At 40.2% G+C, this 21421-nt stretch overlaps 1 protein-coding gene and 1 pseudogene across 1 annotated transcript; one reads left to right on the top strand and one right to left on the bottom strand.

The window, feature by feature from the left end:
- The first annotated feature begins 244 nt into the window (after positions 1 to 244).
- Cabs1 (calcium binding protein, spermatid associated 1) lies at positions 245 to 1460 on the top strand. The gene has a single exon (XM_032917056.1). The coding sequence runs from the start codon at positions 282 to 284 to the stop codon at positions 1458 to 1460; it is 1179 nt and encodes a 392-aa protein (XP_032772947.1). The 5' UTR covers positions 245 to 281.
- Positions 1461 to 7158: 5698 nt separating this feature from the next.
- On the bottom strand, positions 7159 to 8226 carry LOC116912631 (annotated as a pseudogene).
- Between the last annotated feature and the right edge of the window lie 13195 nt (positions 8227 to 21421).

The following is a 21421-nucleotide window of genomic DNA, read 5'->3' as shown; positions in this document are numbered from 1 at the left end:
CCTAGGTTCTCTAAAAAATAAAATACTTAGTATGGGTTTTTATTTTATAGTCAGAACTCCATCATCTTTTCTTCTAATATTAATACTCATTCTAGGAGATGTCTAATCACAACCAAGAAACAGCTTCCATGGTGAGCCCCTGTCATTACCTGGGTGATTGATGTAACAATCCCCATAATGACCAATGCTTCAGTCACTATGCTGGGCACAACTCCCCTGCCCAGGGATGCCACTAAGCCCAGAGGAAAGATCTGTGAGAGTGCTCGGTGCTCCTCTGCCCCATGGCTGAAGATGGATCTCCCAAAATTTATTCTCGTCCTCCAAGAGACAGCAGTAAAACACCAACGGAAGCGGACATTTTCTTTGGGGCTGACAACACTATTCCTAAATCAGAAACAACTATTACCTCTGAAGGAGACCACATTACTTCAGTAAATGACTGCACCGCAGATGGTGATTTTTCAACTACAGTCAACAAGCTCACACCTACAAAGGAAAAACTTAAATTAGAAGAAGATATTGAAGCAAGTCTGAAATCATCAACTCTTCCAGAGAAAGAAATTACCACTCCGACTGAAACTACCAACTCCAAACCTAAGGAATCAATTACTGAAAATTTCATTCCGGTGAAAATTGGAAATATCTCATCCCCAGTTGGCACTGTTTCTTTAATTGATTTTTCCAGTAACATAGCGAAGGAAGACATCCTCTTAGCCTCCATTGACGCAGACGACAAAGAAGTCAAACCCAGTGCTGAGCTCTCTGAAACACAGGAGGACAGCTCTGCCAATGACGAGGATACCTCTGTACCTCCAGATGAGAATACTGAAACTGATGTTAGTTCTTCGACTAGCTCTGACGTTCCTGATGATGGAGCTGTCCAGGTCACTGACTCCTTTAGTCCTGAGTCTGACGTCCCTCCCTGTACTGAAAAGGAGGTCACCACCATTCCAGACATAACCAACGTTGCAGAAGACAAAGTCACTAAGATTGACTTGATTGTTTCAGAAGATAGGCCCAAAACCATGACTAAATTAAGTGACTCCGAAGAAGAAAAATTTATCACTGTTTTTGAACTCACTAACTCAGCTGAAAAAGCCAAAGATAACCCAGAAGATCCTTTAACTGATGAGGAGCCGGCTGACGGAGTTAATACTTGGGTGGAAAAAGATGCTGCAAATGAAGCAGAGTCTCATGCTGTCCTGCTCACCGCCGTTGAATCTAGGTACGACTTCGTTGTCACTGCCTCCGAAACTAACAGCGTCGTCGTGGAGGAACCGCACGTGGACACAAAGAAATCGCCTGAAAAGGATGCAGCAGAGTCTGTCACTAATGTCACAGAGGAATTCCCTTCAGTGACCTCTGTAGTAGAACAGAGTGGGGACAAGGAGGACTTATCTAACAATGACTCCGGTATCTTTAAACTGCTCAAAGAAGAACCAGATGAACTCATGATGTAAAACCAGGAACATAAGGGAAGCCACATAGACACATGATGGGTTAAGAGATAGTCATAATATCTAAGAAGCTACTCAGCAAGAAAAATCTTTAAAAGGAAAAAAGTACTGTGAGCATTTAAGGCAAGTATATCAGACTTAGAACACACAGATAGTCGTGGATAGAGGTCATGCAGCAAAACACATTAAAGAGCAATTTTAAAACCAACCTCAGCGCTTCCTAGGTTTCAGTTATGTAACCACTTACCTTAGTGTAAAATCTTTCCATATTTTAGAGGCATGAAGAGGGCAAGTAGTGGAGGAAGTCATTCCTGGCAATATTTAATGACATGTGGCATTCAATTCATTCTAAATATTATAATTTAGTGAAATTAAGGATGTAAAACGAATCAAGAAACATGTAAAAATTACTGAGGCCTTAAAAAGCTTTCTGATACTCCTTTTCTAAACATTTTCCTTGTTATTACCACAGATGTATTCTCTTTAATTATAATACAGATTGGAAACCTTCATGAATGTAAGAATCAAAGTTCCTTGTAATTTTAATATCCATGTGTAACATAAGAAATCAGACATCTTCTCGTATTTAATGCTAGTTAAAATAAAGTGTTAGTTTTACCTGTGTATTCATTTGAAAACATAATGTATTAACATGAATTGACTGTTCTTCCTGCTAAGATTTATATCCTGAATTTTTGTCAATTTTTTTTCAGATCTTAAACGTTGACTATTGTACTCTTCTTAGACAGTTGGTTAGCAATTCAAGGACACATATCTTCATTCTTTTCTGATACAGACTTTTCAAGTGGGTCTGTTGTCACTGGGCTGATTCTCCTCAATAAATTATTCTGGCAGCAACTGATTTACTGTGTGATGTATTTGATATTCTGGTGCAGAATTCTTAAGAATCTTACATGAAAAATTAAAATTCATTGGTTAAACAAAACCAGAAATAGGATCTTCTGTAAAGATCTGTAATTTCATTCTACTAAAAATGAAGAAATCAAAACAGGCCAAAACACCGAGTAAAGAGCAAATATCGTATATGAGAGGGAGTGGGTTTAAGTAGACTCTGGCCTAGGATAATTAAAATACAAACATTTAACTGTGAGATTATGAGCACTTCAGATCATGGCTATTGTGGCTACTTTCCCTCAAACAATCAAGTATCTGGGAAGAAAATAAATTGGAATATTGTTTAAAATACACTCTAAAACTCTCTTACAAGTCTGTTTCCCCAAATAAAGATGACAAGTCTACCTAAGCATATAACAAAAGGCCAAAGATTAACATCCTCGAGACAATGTATAGTCAAAATTATATACAAAAATAACTAGTGCACAATCCAAAATCAAATAACTAGAAGAACATAACATCATATTTGGCAATGCAAAGAGTATTACCCTTATTACGGAAGTATTTTCTCAAAGAGAAATACCCATAAGGTCTCACCAACAGGACTGGCAGAGCATGAGCCATGAGCTGTACAAAGATCACCACAGGGCCCCAACTATACACAAAGAGCTACAAGGAACTCAGAGAGGCTGAGTAGGAGAAATAATCTACAGGGAAGAGCACACCAATTGGTTGTCCCGTACCAAATAGTCACCCCTGTAAACATGCATGAAAGCAATGTCACACAGATTGAACCGGCTGTATTTAGGACTATACAGTATGTACATATACAGGTAGGTATGGAGCTATTAATGAAAAAGAGACCGTGGATTTGAAAGAGGGCAAGAAAAGGGATATGGGAGGGCTTGACAGAGTGAAGGGCAGAGGAAAATTACATCAGTATAAGCTCAAAACTAAGAGAAAAATAAAGGCCCTGGACCTCACCTGACAGCACCATGGAGCTGGCACTGGTAAAGGGGGGTGGATGTAAGCCATTCTGAGGGCCCAAGTGTGGGAGAGCTAGTCTCACCACTCTTGTGCCGTGAGGTGGTGTGAGAATGGGGTGCCCCTTCCCTTCCCTCATGGTTGCCCGCAGCAGTCTGAGAGGTGGCCTAAAGGAAATGAGAGCAGGAGGGCTATCTCTGTCCCCTCACTGGCATTAGCACTCCAGAGAGCAGCCTTGCACTTTGCCTGGACAACATGCTGGAGCTGTGCCCTGACGGCAAAGAAGTGGGTGAACCAACCCCAAGAAACCCAGGGAAAGCTGGCCCAACGCCTTGCAGATAGGGCTGCACGTGGGTGAGTGGGCCCAGTGCTTGACTAGCCTGGTGCAATCTGCCTCCTGTCCATGGCAGCATGGGGTGGCCTAGCTGGAGCAGTGCTGGAGAATTCCCCTGGTGTTTCAGAAAAAGGAGAGCCAACACACCAACCGGCTTTGATACAACCCAGACCTGGATCCAGAGCTCTGAGTTGGCCCACCCCAAAGTCTGCACCATGCATGGAACTCAGGAAAGGACCAGTCCTGGAGATCCAAAGCTACAGGATCCTTACAATACAGGGCAACAACAGAGGAACCAGGAGTCCTGAGGAGGATCCAATACTGATGGTGTCACAGACCCAGCGATCGCAAACCAGAACACTTACAAGTGAAGATGTATGGGCAGAAGGATTTAAAAGTGTGATATACTACACCTTTCATGATGAGAGGCTTGCTATCCTCTTTTGTCGGTGTGTGTGTGTGTGTGTGTGTGTGTGTGTGTGTGTGTGTGTGTGTGTGTGTGTGTGTGTGTGTTTATTTTGGGAGGAAGGATGAAAGGGTGAAGGGGGGATATGAGGGAATGGGAAGATGAACACTAGGAACTGGTGTACATGATGTGAAACTCACAAAGAATCAATAAAAAGGTTTTGTTTTTTTTTAATGAAAAAAGCATGAACAATGTTTTCATATGTTTTAATCATATTCTTTTCCCTCCCCCAACTCCTTTCACATTTATCCTAACTCTGCTCACCTAACTTGGTGCTATCATCTATCTGTCTGTGTGTCTGTCCTGTCTGTCTGTCTATTCTAATTCAGAACTAGTCAAACCACATAAAATTTCAGTAAACATATTTTAAAATATAAAACTATTGTATGCTATTATTAACCACTTGACAACTGACTAATTTTTTAAATTTATTTATTCTCTTTATATTCTGGTCACAGCCCTCCCTCCTCTCCAACTAATCACACCCTCACGAATCCCATCCTCATTATCTTTACCCTACTCCTCAGAGAAGGAGAAGGCCCGCTTGGGTACCACCTTCTTATGGAACCTTAAACAGCAGGACTAAACACATCCTCTCCCACTAAGGTCTGAACCAGGCAGTCCAGCTAGAGGAAGAGGTGCCAATGGTAGGAAACAGAGTTGGTAACAGCCCCTACTCTGATTGCTAGGGGACTCACATGAAAACCAACCTTCACATTGCTAAAATGTGTAGGGGGTCCAGCCCCTTTATGCCCTTTGTTTGGTGGTTCAGGCTCTGTGAGTCCCCTTGGGCCCAGGCTAGTGGACTTTTCTTGTGGTATCCTTGGCCCTCTGAGTCTCCCAGCCCTGTCTCCCATTCTTCCACAAGACTCTCCAAGTCTGCCTGATCTTTGGCTGTGAGTCTCTGCATCTGTTTCCATCAGCTGATGGATAGAGCATCTCAGCAGACGGTTGTGCTGGGCTCTGTTGTATGCTATACTCTACAAGCATAGCAGAGTATCAACTAGTGTCAGCGGTTGTTTCTCTCCCGTGGGATGGGTCTCAAGTTAGGCCAATGATGAGTTGGCCATTTCCTCAGTCTTCACTCCATCTTTTTCCCTGCACTGATTGTAGGCAGGACAAATTTTGGACCCAAGATTTTGTGGGTGTCCCCCTCCCTCCACTGGAAATCTTGTCCGGCTACAGGAGGCGGCCACTTTAGTCTCCATATCCCCTGCTATTAGGAGTCTCAGTTAAGATCACCCCCATCGATTCCCAGAAGCTTCCCCTGTCCCAGGACTCCAGATATTCTCAGAAATGCCCCACACCAATTTCCATTCTCTTTCCCAGTTCGCCACCACCTCCTCCTCCCTTTCTCTCCATACCCGATTCCCTCCCCAACCCCTCCCCAACTCAGTCCTGTGGTGTCTGTTTTATTTCCCGTTCTGAGTAAGGTTCAAGTATCATCTTTTGGACCCTCATCGCCTAGACTTTTTTGGGGTCTGTTGATTATAGCATCATTATCCTCTATTTTGTGGTTAATGTCCACCTATAAATGAAAATATACCATGAGTGTCTTTCTGAGTCTGGGTTACCACACTCAGGATGATAGTCTCCAGTTCCATTTACTTGCCTACAAATTCCACTATGTCTTTGTTTTTTATTTATTTATTCTTCATTTATATTTCATTATTTATATTAATAGCTGAGTAGTATTCCATTGTGTAGATATACCATATTTTTCCTTATCCATTCTTCAGTTGAGGGACATCTAAGTTATTTCCAGTTTCTGGCTATTATGAATAAAGAAGGTATGAACATAGTTGAACAAGTATCCCTGTGGACATCTTTTGGGTCTGTGTCCAGTGGTACAATGGGGCATATTTTGACTCTGTGTCCAGGAGTGGTATAGTTGGGTCTTGGGGTAGAACTAGCCCAATTTTCTGATAAAACACCTAGTTGATTTCCGAAGTGGTTGTACTAGTTTGCACTCCCACCAGAAATGGAGGATGTTCCCCTTGTTCCACATGCTCACCAGCATGTGCTGTCACTTGAGTTTTCAAACTTAGCCATTCTGACCAATGTAAGATAGAATCTCGTGGCCATTTTGATTCACATTTTCCTGATCACTAAGGCTATTGAACATTTCTTTAAATGCTTTGTGGCCATTAAAGATTCAATTGGGTAATTTGGTTATTGGTGTATAATTTCTTGTTTTGTATATCTATTTTGAATATTAGTCCTCTGTCAGATGTAAGGTTGGTGAAGATCTTTTTCCCATTCTGTAGGCTGCTGTTTTGTCCTATTGATGGTGTCCTTACCCTTACAAGAAGCTTTACAGTTTCATGATAATTGATCTTGGTGGCTGAGCTATTGGTGTTCTGTTCAAGAAGTTGTCTTCTATGCCAATGTGTTCAAGTCAGTTCCCCACATTTTCTTTAGATATATTGTCTTGTTTTATGATGAGGTCTTTGATCCACTTGGAGTTACACCCATATATTTTATACTATTTGTGGCTATTGTAAAGGGGATTGCTTCTATAATTTCTTTCTCAGCCCATTTATAGTTTGTATAGAGAGGACACTGATTTTGTTTTTTTAGTTAATTTTGTATCCAGTCATTTTGTTGATGTGGTTTATCAGTTGTAGGAGTTTGCTGGCAGATATTTGGGGTCACTTATGTATACTATCATATCAAATGTGAATAGTGATACTTTGACTTCTTCCTTTTCAATTTGTATCCTCTTGATCTCTTTTAGTTGTATTATTGCTCTATCTAGAATGTCAAGTACTATATCGGATAAGGAGAGAGCAACAGCCTGTGTTGTCCCTGAATTTAGTGGAATTGCTTTAATATCATCTCCATTTAATTTGAGTTGGCTGTTGGCTTGCTGTGTTCTTGCATTTATTAGTTTAACCATGCACCTCGTATCATTGATCTTCCCAAGACTATTTTTTCACTGTAATTCATAATACTTTATCAAGAAGGAACCGATGTCAGCACTGCTATGTAAACAATGACAAAGATCAAGGGAAACACATCAGGGATCATGTAGACAGTAATATATATTGTCCTTTATATAATCAATGTATAGTAGTTAAGGAAACTTTAATCCTTATTAAGCAAACATTTTTTGCATGCACTGCCTTCTCTTTATCTTTCTGTGCCTTTATCATTTGTTTAACTTTAAGCAGTTCTGCCTGGATAGCTTTATCTCCTGGGCTCTCTCCTGTGCCTTCTTAAGATCAGCCAATGCTTGATCATATTCTTTCAATCCTTGCCATCCTTGCGCTTTTCGGTATAGTGCTTTAGTGTTTGAAGGGTCCATTTCAAGAGCCTCCAAGCAACTGTCAACTGCCCCCTGCCAGTTTGACATCTTCAATTCACAAGCACCAATATTCAGCACACAACTTAAGGCTCTAGTTGCAGTCTGGATAGATCCGCTTTCTCAGTAACAGCCTTTGACCTATCCATGTACCTTAAAACCTTCGCATATTTTTAATAGCCATATTTTTTAGTCTATATCTGCATCCTCGGGGAAGTCTGGATGACTATCCCCAGAGCCGTCTTTGGGGAATATTCCCCAGTCATCCCCTTCCTTCAATTCTCCACATTCTGCAATAACAGAGTTTGGCAGGTTCTTCACCATTCACTTCTCCATTTTCAAGCATCCTTGCCACACCGTGTCCTTTCATTACTTGACCAAATACCACATGTTTCCCATCCACATGAGGAGTCGGACCTGTTGTGATGAAGAACTGAGAATCATTTGTATTGGGGCCGGCATTTGCCATGCTCAGCAAACCCTCCCGTTCATGCTTACGATGAAAGTTCTCATTTTCAAATTTTTCATCATAAATACTTTCTCTACCTGGCCCATTCTGATTTGAGAAGTCTCCACCCTGAATCATAAATTTCTTAATAATTCGGTGGAAAGGACATCCTTTAAAATGCAGAGGTTTCCCAGTTGTCGAACCAGTGCCCTTTTCTCCTGTATACAATGCACAAAATTTTTCTGCAGTTTTAGGAACAGTATCTGCAGACAATTCTAAAACAATTCATCCAACTCGCTCCCTGCCGATGTCCACATCAAAGAAGACTCGCGGGTTCTTGAAATTGGAGGGCTTGGCTGCTGGGGATGGGTGGGACATCTTCTCTGCAGGCGCTGGAAAGCGGACACGAGTGCCTCATGCGCGAGAGGGGCTCAAACTCTACCGCACGTCTACGTTATTTCCCAAGACTTTTAACACGATAGGTGTAGGATTTGTAAAAGACTTTTTCAACATCGCATGTGGGTTTTTTTCTTTAAATTTGTTTATATAGTGGATTACATTAATGGATCTTCATATATTGAACCATTCCTATAACCTTGGGATGAAGACTACTTGATAATGATAGGTGATGTTTTTGATGTGTTCTTGGATTCAGTTTGCAAGTATTTTATTGAGTATTTTGGCATCAATTTTCATAAAAGAAATTGTTGTGAAATTCTTTTCTTTGTTAAGTCTTTACGTGGTTTAGGTATCAGGGTAGGAGGTGTGGCCTCATAGAATGCAATGTTCCTTCTGTTTATATTTTGTGGAACAGTGTGAGGAGTATTGGTATCAGCTCTTCTTTAAAATTCTGATATGATTCTGCACTAAAACCATCTGGCCCTGGGCGTTTTTGGGGTGAGACTTTTTCCTTAGGGGTTATAGGATTGTTTAGTTTACCTTATCTTGAATTAACTTTGGTAAGTAGTATATATCTAGAAAACCATCTATTTCATTTAGAATTTTTAGTTTTGTAGTGTACAGGCTTTGGAAATAAAACCTAATGATTTTTCAGACTTCCTTGATCTCTGTCGTTATGCCCCCTTCTTATTTCATTGATTTGGATACTGTTTTTCCACCTTTTAATTAGTTTGGATAAGGGTGTGTCTATCTTGTTGATTTTCTAAAAGAAGTAGCTCTTAGTTTCATTGATTATTTGCAATTTTTTTTTGTTGTTTCTGATTTATTGATTTCAGCCCTGAGTTTATTTTCCTTCGGTCTGCTCCTTTTGGTTCTTTTTGTTCTAGAGTTTTTAGGTGTGCTTTTAAGTCACTAGCAGGGAATCTCTCCAATTTCCTTGTCATAACACTTAATGCTTTGAACTTTTCTCTTAACACTGTTTTCATTGTTTCCCACAGTCTGAGTATGTTGTACCTTCATTTTCATTGACTTCTAGAAAGTCTTTAATTTATTTCTTAACCACTAATCATTGAGTATAGAGGTGTCAGTTTCCATGAATTTATAGTCTTTCTGTTGTTTAGGTCCAGGTTTAATTAATGGTGGTTTGATAAGACACAGGGGGTAATTTAAATTTTGTTGTATCTGCTGAGGCTTGCTTCGTGACTGAGTATATGATCAATTTTGGAGAAGGTTCTGTGAAGTACTGAAAATAAAGTATATTCTCTTGTGTTTAAGTGAAATGATCTGTAGATATCTGTTAGGTACATTTGATTTATAACCTCTATTAGTTTCATTGTTTCTGTTTAGTTTCTGTCTTAATAACCTGTCCATTGGTAAATGTTGGCTGTTGATGGATGGAGTTCAATGTGTGATTTAAGCTTTAATAAGGTTTCCTTTACAAATGTGGGTGTCCTTGCATTTGGAGCATAGTTGTTCAGAATAGATAGGACAACTTGGTAGATTTTACATTTGAAGAGTATTAAGAGTCCTTACCTATCTCTTTTGAATACTTTTGGTTGAAAGTCTGTTTTATTAGATATTATAATGGTTACTTCAGCTTGTTTCTTGTGTCCAATTGCTTAAAAAACTTTTCTAGTCCTTAACTTTGAGGTAATATTTATCTTTGTTGCTGAAGTTTTCTTGGCCTTGTACCTGGAAATCTTCTCTTTCTTCTATCCCTATTATTCTTAGATTTGATCTTCTTATAGTGTCCCAATTTTCCTGGATGTTTTGTGTCATGAAACATTTAGATTTGCATTTTTGTTGACCAATTTTTATCTTCAGTTCTATCTTCTAAACCTGAGATTTTCTCTTCACTTGTACTCTGTTGGTGATGTTTGAGTCTATTCCTGTTCTTCTTCCTAGGTTTTCCATCTCCAGGATTCCCTCAGTTTATGTTTTGTTTATCCTATTTCCATTTTCAGTTCTTGGCCAGTTCTTTTTCATTTTCTTCACCTGTTTGATTGTATTTTCCTGCACTTCTGTAAAGGATTTATTCACTTCCTCTTTAAAGGCCTCAATCCTTCTTAGAAGAGGGAACAAAATACTCACAGGAGGAAATACAGAGACAAAGTATGAAGCAGAGACTGAAGAAAGACCATCCAGAGACTACACCACCTGGGGATCCAGCCCATATCCAGACACCAAACTTAGACGCCATTATGGATGCAAGAAGTGCATGCTGACAGGAGCCAGATATGGCTGTCTCCTGAGAGGCTCAGCCAAATCCTGACAAATACAGAGGCAGATACAGCAAACCTTAGACTGAGAATGGGGTCCCCAATGGAGGAGTTAGAGAAAGGACTGAAGTAGCTGATGGGGCCTGTTTTGAGACTGATTATATTGTCAATTTTGGAGAAGGTACCATTAGGTACTGAGAAGGAGGTATATTCTTTTGTGTTAGGATGAAATGTTCTCTAAATATCTGTTAAATCCACTTGGTTAATAACTTCTGTTAGTTTTACTGTGTCTCTAATCTCTGTTTCCATGATCTGTCCATTGATGAGAGTGGGGTGTTGAAGTCTCCCATTATTATTGTGTGAGGTGCAATGTGTGTGTTGAGCTTTAGTAAAATTACTTTTATGAATGTAGGTGCCCTTGCATTTGGGGCATAGATATTCAGGATTGAGAGTTCATCTTGGTGGATTTTTCCTTGATAAATATGGTGTCCTTCCTTATTTTTTTGATAACTTTTGGTTGAAATTCAATTTTGTTCAATATTAGAATGGCTACTCCAGCTTGTTACTTGGGACCATTTGTTTGGCACATTGTTTTCCAAACTTTTATTCTGAGGTAGTATCTGTTTTTATCTCTGAGGTGTGTTTCTTGTATGCAACAAAATGCTGGCTCCTCTTTACATACCCATTCTGTTAGTCTATATCTTTTTATTGGGGAATTGAGTCCATTGATATTAAGAGATATTAAGGAATAATGATTGTTGTTTCCTGTTATTTTTGTTGTTAGAGATGGAATGTCTCTAACAACATCTTTGTGTGTTTCCCTTCTTTTAGATTTGTTGCAAGATTACTTTCTTGCTTTTTCTAGTGTGTAGTTTCCTTCTTTATATTGGAGTTTTCCCTCTATCATCCTTTGTAGGGCTGGATTTGTGGAAAGATATTGTGTAAATTTGGTTTTGTCGTGGAATGTCTTGGTTTCTCCATCTATGTTAATTGAGAGTTTTGCTGGATATGGTAGCCTGGGCTGGCATTTGTGTTCTCTTAGGGTCTGTATAGCATCTGTCTAAGATCTTCTGGCTTTCATAGTCTCTGGTGAGAAGTCTGGTGTAATTCTGATAGTTCTGCCTTACTTGGCATTTTTTCCTTACTGCTTTTAATATTATTTCTTTGTTTTGTGCATTTGGTTTTTTAACTATTATGTGATGGGAGGAATTTCTTTTCTGGTCCAATCTATTTGGAGTTCTGTAGATTCCTTATGTGATTATGAGCATCTCTTTCTTTAGGTTAGGGAAGTTTTCTTCTATAATTTAGCTAAAGATATTTACTGGCCCTTTAACTTGGGAATCCTTGCTCTCTTCTATACCTATTATCCTTAGATTTGACCTTCTCATTGTGTCCTGGAATTTTTGGGTTGGGAGCTTTTTGCATTTTACATTTTCTTTAATGGTTGTGTCAATGTTTTCTACAGTATCTTCTGCCCCTGAGATTCTCTCTCTTCTATCTCCTGTATTCTGATAGTGATGCTTGCATGTATGTCTCCTGATCTCTATCCTATGTTTTTTTATCTCCAGGGTTGTCTCCCTCTGTGATTTCTTTATGGTTTCTATTTCCATTTTTAAATCCTGGATAATTTTGCTCAATTCTTTCTCCTGTGTGGTTGTGTTTTCCTGTATTTCTTTAGGGGATTTTTGTGTTTGCTCTTTAAGGGCTTCTGCTTGTTTACCTGTATTGTCCTGTATTTTTTTAAGGGAGTTATTTATGTCCTTCTTAAGTCCTCTATCATCATCATGAGATGTGATCTTAAATCCAAATCTTGCTTTTCCTATGTGTTTGGATATCCAGTATTTGCTTTGGTGGGAAATCTGGGCTCTGATGATGTCAAGTAGTCTTGGTTTCTGTTGCTTAGATTCCTGTGCTTGCCTCTCACCATCAGGCTGTCTCTGGTGTTAACTTGTCTTCCTGTCTCTGACAGTGGCTTGGCCCTCCTGTAAGCCTTTGTGTCAGTACTCCTGTAAACCTGTTTTCTTACAGCCAGATCTGGGTACAGAGAACTGTGGGACCAGTTCAACTCCAATCACAGGCAGAAACCAAAAGGGTTCTGCCCCTGACTGCTCCTAGGTTCCTGTGTCCAGAGGGCACTAGGCAGGTTCCTCTTGGTCCAAGAATGTGAACAGAACTGGTAGTCTCCCCTGAGCTCCCAGGATTGTCTGCACTTCTGAGAGTCCAGCTCTCTGCCTCACTGGATTTGGGTGCAGAGAACTGTAGGACTGGTTCAGCAGCTCCATGTGCGGGCAGAAACCTGAAAGATCCTGTACCAGACTGCTCCTGGGTTGTGTGTCCTAAGGCCTGCAGTCAGGTTGTTCAGAGCAGAAGAGTTGGTCTTACCTCTGCTCTCAGGTGGGTCAGTGCTCCTAGCTTTCAGCTCTGGGCGAGACAGAAATTTGAGACATCTTCAAGACATAGCATCTCATACACTTGTCAGGAAGATGAAGCAACAAGTGAGCAAAAGAGAGAGAACTAAATTATAGATTAGTGATAGAAACAGAGATTCGATTCCCAACTCTATGACACAGGAGAATGTAGCATATATATGCAGCAGTCACAGTTCACAGGAGACCACTGAACAACTGCAAATGGCCTCTGGTCTAGGAAAATCATGGTAGTTACTGCCAAAGCCTGTCTCTGCAGATGTGCATGACACCAAAGCCCATGTTCAGTAGCATCATCTCATTGTCTTCTGAACCTCTGCAGAATGAATAACCCCACTGGCTAAGCATGCACAGCTGCCATCCTCTATTCACACTGCCCATTCCTTGTTCACGGTTTCCTATTACTGATCATCTTACTTCTGGTCTTGCAATTCGACCAGGTAATTGTGCACTCAAGCACTCATCTCTCCTCTAAAACCCATGATTCCCCTCTGTCATAATAAGAGCATCCAAATTCAACATGAGACATGTCCCTTACAACATCTTCTTCTGCCGATAGTCTACTTGGTCTTCTGTCATCCCACAACTCACACCACAGAAAGCATGAGGGGCAAATTCCCTGATAGCGGACACTTGAACCTAAGCTAATGAGTACCTAGAGCATTGTATGTACCAAGTAGAGAGTTGTAAATGAGGAAATAAGAATTTTAGGCCCCATAATATTTAAAATAGTTAAAATCTACGTCTACCACTTTTCTCGTTGAGTTTCCAGTTCCCATCTGCTATAAAATTGATTTATGTATTTGTGTAGCAATAAAATACCTCTCCTTCCATACAATGTGTACATGTTTTTGATTGAAGTGAGGAAGACCTTTCTTCTAACTGTAGTAGTGAGCCAGAGGCAGGAGAGTGTAAAATCAGGAGAAGGAATGCCTAGGAGAGACATGGTTTGTTTTTGTGCTACTAATGCTATTTTGGCTCTGTCACAAACAACAGAAGAATAGCATTAACATTGGAATGCCCTTTCTCATATTTACCCTACTTAAAATTCCCTATCTTAGCAAAAGATGCTATCTGCAGAGATGTTTAACACATGGGAACGGGGGATTCATCTACCCTCCTCCTGTCTCTCATTTCTCATACCTAGTAAATTTGAAATTTTTGTCATATTAAACATTTTACATTTTAAAGACCATAAGAATTAGTCTGCTCTCATTCCTATAATGTTCTTTAAATCCCAAGACCTATATAGTAATGAAACATTTATAATGTAATTTGATTATTTCACATACATTTCTTTGCCAGAGTAAACTCTGGCAGACAGAGAAAGACAGACAGTCATACACAGAAAGACAGAGAGATAGAGAGAGGAAGACATACTAGCTAAAATCCAAATAAGAGTTTTTGCTTCAGAATTGAGTCTGAAGTGCATGGTAAGAAACTATGACAGAGTTCTAGTTCTGTGTTACAGCCATGAGGTATGATTCCTTTCTCCCAGACCCACCCATCTTATGGAGGTCTTCCTAGTTAAACTCTTTGTAAATGATAATCATGTTTTCAAAAGTCTTCACAGTAACCTATAGGCTACTATTTAACAGAACAATAATAACTTGACACATAAAATTAACCCCACAACGTATATAGATATAGTATATACCACAAGCTAATTTCACTGGAATTAATGTATTAACTAGTTGGGAATGACAGAGACTGTACAGTTTATTTACTGTAATAATTAGTAATTATCTCAACAGAAGTTAAACATAATTAAAATATCTGGCACAAGAGAAAGAACTATGCACATCAACAGTGGGTTCAAATGCTGGACTCTGAAAATATCTAGTCATTCATTGCTCCAAGTTTCAGCCACTTCATATAAAAACTATGTGTACAAAGCCATAGAGAGCTGGGACCTCATCTCAGTTTAGTACTAGATTGTTCTCATCCTAGTGACCTGCATTTTACATCCCAGATGCCAGGGAGGCAAAAGGTTCCCAGGACCCAATGGGGATGATATTAGCCGAAATATCCAACATAGATGAGACAGAACCTGTAGAGACCAGATCCAGTGGATAGGCACAGCCCCTGGTTGAAGGATGAGGGCACCCACCCATCTCAAAACTTTTAACCCAGAATTATTCCTGTCTAAAGAAAATACAGGGACTAAGAGTGGAACAGAGACTGATGAAGGAAAGGCCATCTAGAGACAGCCCCACCTAGGGATCCATCCCATCTGCAGACAGCAAATATCCAGACACTATTGCTGATGCCAGGAAGTGCTTGCTGACAGGAGCCTGGTATAGCGGTACCCCAAATCTCTCCAGAGTCTGATCAATACAGATGCAGATGTTCACAGACTGAGTAACCAAGATAAGAATTAGGGGGAGGACTGAAGGAGCTCAAGGGATTGCAACCTTACAGGAAGAACAACAATATCAACTAATCAGACCCTCCCAGAGCTCCCAGGTACTAAACCAACCGAAGTTTTCACATGGAGCGACCCATGGCTCCAGCCACAAATGTAGCAGAAGACTGCCTTATGTGGCATCAGTGGAAGGAGAGATCCTTGGTCCTGTGGAGCTCGATGCCCCAGTACAGGAGGATGCTAGGGCGGTGAGGTGGGAGTGGGCGGAGAGCACCCACGCAGAAGCAGGGTAGAGTGGGGTGGGATGGGAGTTTGCAAAGGGGAAACAGAGATGGGGATAACATTTGAAATGTAGACGAATAAAATAGCCAATAAAAGAAGAGAGAAAGAAAGAAAGGAAGGAAGGAAGGAAGGAAGGAGGGAGGGAGGGAGGGAGGGAGGAAAGGAAGGAAGGAAGGAAGGAAGGAAGGAAGGAAGGAAGGAAGGAAGGAAGGAATAAAGGCTGTTTGAACGCTATGCGTGGGAATTGAAAAGCCAGCAGCCAAGGAGACACTGTCAAGTGGCCCCCAACTCATCTTTAAGATACACAGCATGGTGGGATAAATGGTATGGTGGTCCCTTTTTGAGCTCTCTAATTCTTTACAGTGCAACCTGATGCCAAGTACATATGCTGGTCTTGAACAAAAGGCTTTCAAATCTGTTAGCCACCAGTAGATGTTCTGGGAAAATGTCTCTGCTAATGATTGACACCTCCATGAAATTGAAGTTTACTGACATCAGCGCAAAGGCCAAACTACCAAAGGTTTACATTGGTTTACCGTTCACTACCTAGCACATGCCTCTGAGCAAGATGTAAAAATGTACTGTAAGGAATCTCATGAACCAAGTGGAGAAAGTGTTGAGAAAATTGTCATCATTAATTGTCTCATTTTTTTCTGTGACCTTGAATGTCAATGATGTTAAAGTTAGGGTAATTTTTGTAGCTATTTAAAATTAATTCTCAAAAATTGTTTTACCCTGCTAAGCTAAAGATGCACCCATAAAAGGTAGGCATGGTCATGTATTCCCTGGTGCAGCACAATCCACATAGCACATTATCTTGCACATGCCAGAATTAAATATCTAAATGCTCATTGTGTCTACATTTGTAAGGAAGTCATACTAATTACTGCTTTGTAGTGAAATGTTAAGAAAACATCTCCAGTGAAAGAGAGGGATTGACCGATGTACAGTGTTTAAATTACTATCAATAAGGCTCACCTTTTCTTACACTTGTAATACTCAAGTTCTCTGGAAAAGGAAAGAAGAAAACGCACAAAGAACAGCTGTATCGCTCCCCTATGTTGCAAGGACTAGTGTGGATTAGCCCAGAAACAGAAGATAAAAATAGTAATTGTAATAATATTTTGCCTAGAGATATAGAAGGGATAAAAGGGGGAAGGAATCCTTCATAAGGCAAGCATTGCCTGCCTTCTTTCTGAAGGCTCCCGACTTCAGAGGCCGAGAAGCTGACAGGGCTGCACAGACAGGAAGAGGAGCTACTTGGTACGTAATCATTCCTTCCGAGTTCAGAGGCTTCACCATCAGCCTTCTCTTGATGTGGGCTGTATCTAGTTTATAAATAACAAAAATACGGTAAAACCTCAGAATGTACTTTCAGCGAAGTACAGCAATTTTATAATTTAAAGGGGGTGAGAAGGCACACTTCCACAAGTTGTCACCTATAAATTCATTTGCTTTTGTCAAATGACAATAGAGATGAACAGTTGCTTGCCATCTGGATTTGCAAAGGAGCCTTAGTACAAGATTTAAAGGTATGAGCGGATAGTTTGCACTCATTTCTATAAGAATGAAAATGTTCGTGCATCAGTGTTTCTCAATTATACAGGAAGTCACTGGGTCTTCTCTATTATCGCTTACCTGTTTTCATTCTGTTTATCTTGCTCATTCCAAAGAAAATGGCAAGGAAATAGCAAACGGAGTCTCATAGTTCACACTGTTTCACAAAGCATAGGATCACTCATTAACTGAGTTTCCTGTTATTCTTAGAGCATTCAAATCTGACCATTGCCCAGAACAAACTAATCATTTCATTTTGAAAGTAATAAAAATTACCCTCTGCTAGATTTGGGAATGAGAACTCAGGCCACTTTTGTGACGAGTTGGTCAAATGGCCTTCCCTCAGAATCACAAAGACACAAGCCATAGAATAAGGCCACTGTCAAGAATTCATGGTTCTTTGTTAAGTGTCTCTCTGATAAAGATCAGAAGTTGGCCTTGTCACTTTTTGCCTTTAGGAATTGATTAAGTAGATGCTGGTGGCAGGGGAGAGGGGAATCAATTCGTAAGTGAAGTATCTTGTGTGGTTGCAGAACTATGACGTATGCTATATATTTTTATAACTAGCTTCAAATAGCTTCAGTCGGAATATTGTGGGGACTTTGCTTTGGTTAAATTAAGAGAGTTTCGCAATAATTATCACAATGAAAATTAAAGCTTTCAGAAGTTACCTGTAGATAATAAATATAAGACTGAGAGCAAAATTAGCACAAACCTTTCACACTTCTACCTTTGCATATATTTTTTCAGATACAAACTGATCGAATTTTATTTTATGTATTAAGTATGTAAAAACCAAGAATTGGAGGCAGAAAGTGGTTTTGGTGGAATTTTCATGGGGATTTCAGTGCTCAAATTATTACACCAACTTAAGTATACAAAAGTCTACACAGAAAAGCTACATATCAATTGTTCTTCAATTGGCATCTGTTTTCATGTTTGTTCATGGTTTCTTTTCTTATACTTAGAAAAGTCAAATACAGTGTGTTACTTAGACATTTAATTCTGAATTTTTCAGATTTCTAAATAATGTCCAGGTGTCCATCAGCACTTTTATTTTTCATTGTGAGTACCACTGGGGTGAATGTTAATCAGGGTTTTTCCACTTTGCTGATGGACTGTCACTTAGATTTTTAAGTCACGGCTACAAGCGTTGAGTGTCCCTTTGTACTCTGCTGCCAACGTCACAAAACTACTTCAATAGAAAGAAAGTTTGAGTGACAGGATGCTAGCCTTACATTCCTTCACCTTCCCTGCTGGTTCACTTAAGGGACTTCTTTCGAATAACTGTCCAGGAACTACAAAATCCTAGCTACAAAGATTAATTCAATGTGTGAACTGAGGACAAGAAAACAAGAGCTTTTATCTCTCTGTTTTCAAACTCCTGTTTTATGATTTTTAATTCGAAATTCCTGAATTTTGCTCATTTCTCTTTGACTCAATATTTTTCTTCTGAGTTGATAAATTCACCTTATGGTGGGAGAGATACCTTACCGCCTGGTCAGGTGGGCACTCCTGAGGCTGCAGAGCAGAAGAGACCACCAACACTGCCCACCCCTGCCCACATCCCTGGCCCAAGAGGAAACTGTATAAGGCCTCTGGGCTCCCGTGGGAGAGGGCCCAGGTGAGGCAGGAGCCCTGCCTGAGACACCGCCGGAACCTGAAGGAAACAGACCGGATAAACAGTTCTCTGCACCCAAATCCCGTGGGAAGGAGAGCTAAACCTTCAGAGAGGCAGACACGCCTCACTGAAACCAGAAGAGACTGCTCTCTACACATTGCTGATTCCAGAGGAAAACACGGAGGCCATCTGGAACCCTGGTGCACGGAGGCTCCCGGAAGGGGCGGCGCAGATCTTCCTGGGTGCTGCCACCTCGGAGAGCCCGTGGGCAGCACCCCACGAGCGAACTTGAGCCTCGGGACCACAGGTAAGACCAACTTTTCTGCTGCAAGTGACCTGCCTGGTGAACTCAAGACACAGGCCCACAGGAACAGCTGAAGACCTGTAGAGGGGAAAAACTACACGCACGAAAGCAGAACACTCTGTCCCCAATACTGGCAGAAAGAAAACAGTAAAACAGGTCTACAGCACTCCTGACACACAGGCTTATAGGACAGTCTAGCCACTGTCAGAAATAGCAGAACAAAGTAACACTAGAGATAATCTGATGGCGAGAGGCAAGCGCAGGAACCCAAGCAACAGAAACCAAGACTACATGACATCATCGGAACCCAATTCTCCCACCAAAACAAACATGGAATATCCAAACACACCAGAAAAGCAAGATCTAGTTTCAAAATCATATTTGATCATGATGCTGGAGGACTTCAAGAAAGACGTGAAGAACTCACTTAGAGAAACACAGGAAAAAATTAATAAACAAGTAGAAGCCTACAGAGAGGAATCACAAAAATCCCTGAAAGAATTCCAGGAAAACACAATCAAACAGTTGAAGGAATTAAAAATGGAAATAGAAGCAATCAAGAAAGAACACATGGAAATAACCCTGGATATAGAAAACCAAAAGAAGAGACAAGGAGCTGTAGATACAAGCATCACCAACAGAATACAAGAGATGGAAGAGAGAATCTCAGGAGCAGAAGATTCCATAGAAATCATTGACTCAACTGTCAAAGATAATGTAAAGCGGAAAAAGCTACTGGTCCAAAACATACAGGAAATCCAGGACTCAATGAGAAGATCAAACCTAAGGATAATAGGTATAGAAGAGAGTGAAGACTCCCAGCTCAAAGGACCAGTAAATATCTTCAACAAAATCATAGAAGAAAACTTCCTAACCTAAAAAAAGAGATACCCATAGGCATACAAGAAGCCTACAGAACTCCAAATAGATTGGACCAGAAAAGAAACACCTCCGTCACATAATAGTCAAAACACTAAACGCCAAAATAAAGAAAAGAATATTAAAAGCAGTAAGGAAAAAGGTCAAGTAACATATAAAGGCAGACCTATCAGAATCACACCAGACTTCTGCCAGAAACTATGAAGGCCAGAAGATCCTGGACTGATGTCATACAGACCCTAAGAGAACACAAATGCCAGCCCAGGCTACTGTATCCTGCAAAACTCTCAATTAACATAGATGGAGAAACCAAGATATTCCATGACAAAACCAAATTTACACAATATCTTTCTACAAATCCAGCACTACAAAGGATAATAAATGGTAAAGCCCAACATAAGGAGGCAAGCTATACCCAAGAAGAGGCAAGAAACTAATCGTCTTGGCAACAAAACAAAGAGAAGAAAAGCACACAAACACAACCTCACATCCAAATATGAATATAACAGGAAGCAATAATCACTATTCCTTAATATCTCTCAACATCAATGGCCTCAACTCCCCAATAAAAAGACATAGATTAACAAACTGGATCATAACGAGGACCCTGCATTCTGCTGCCTACAGGAAACACACCTCAGAGACAAAGACAGACACTACCTCAGAGTGAAAGGCTGGGAAACAACTTTCAAGCAAATGGTCAGAAGAAGCAAGCTGGAGTAGCCATTCTAATATCAAATAAAATCAATTTCCAACTAAAAGTCATCAAAAAAGATAAGGAAGGACACTTTATATTCATCAAAGGAAAAATCCACCAAGATGAACTCTCAATCCTAAATATCTATGCCCCCCCAAATACAAGGGGCACCTACATACGTAAAAGAAACCTTACTAAAGCTCAAAAACACACATTGCACCTCACACAATAATAGTGGAGATTTCAACACCCCACTCTCATCAATGGACAGATCATGGAAACAGAAATTAAACAGAGACGTGACAAACTAAGAGAAGTCATGAGCCAAATGGACTTAACGGATATTTATAGAACGTTCTACCCTAAAGCAAAAGGATATACCTTCTTCTCAGCTCCTCATGGTACTTTCTCCAAAATTGACCATATAATTGGTCAAAAAACAGGCCTCAACAGATACAGAAAGATAGAAATAATCCCATGCGTGCTATCGGACCACCACGGCCTAAAGCTGGTCTTCAATAACAATAAGGGAAGAATGCCCACATATACGTGGAAACTGAACAATGCTCTACTCAATGATAACCTGGTCAAGGAAGAAATAAAGAAAGAAATTAAAAACTTTTTAGAATTTAATGAAAATGAAGGTACAACATACCCAAACTTATGGGACACGATGAAAGCTGTGCTAAGAGGAAAACTCATAGCGCTTGAGTGCCTGCAGAAAGAAACAGGAAAAGAGCATATGTCAGCAGCTTGACAGCACACCTAAAAAAGCTCTAGAACAAAAAGAAGCAAATACACCCAGGAGGAGTAGAAGGCAGGAA

The sequence above is a fragment of the Rattus rattus genome, chromosome 11 (assembly GCF_011064425.1).
Source record: "Rattus rattus isolate New Zealand chromosome 11, Rrattus_CSIRO_v1, whole genome shotgun sequence".
NCBI lineage: Eukaryota > Metazoa > Chordata > Mammalia > Rodentia > Muridae > Rattus > Rattus rattus.
The sequence above is the reverse complement of the archived record's forward strand: the minus strand, read 5'-3'. Positions and strand labels throughout refer to the sequence as shown.

Coding starts and splice junctions, on each gene's coding strand:
- Cabs1 (XM_032917056.1), top strand. CDS start 282: ATGGCTGAAGATGGATCTCCCAAAATTTATTCTCGTCCTCCAAGAGAC.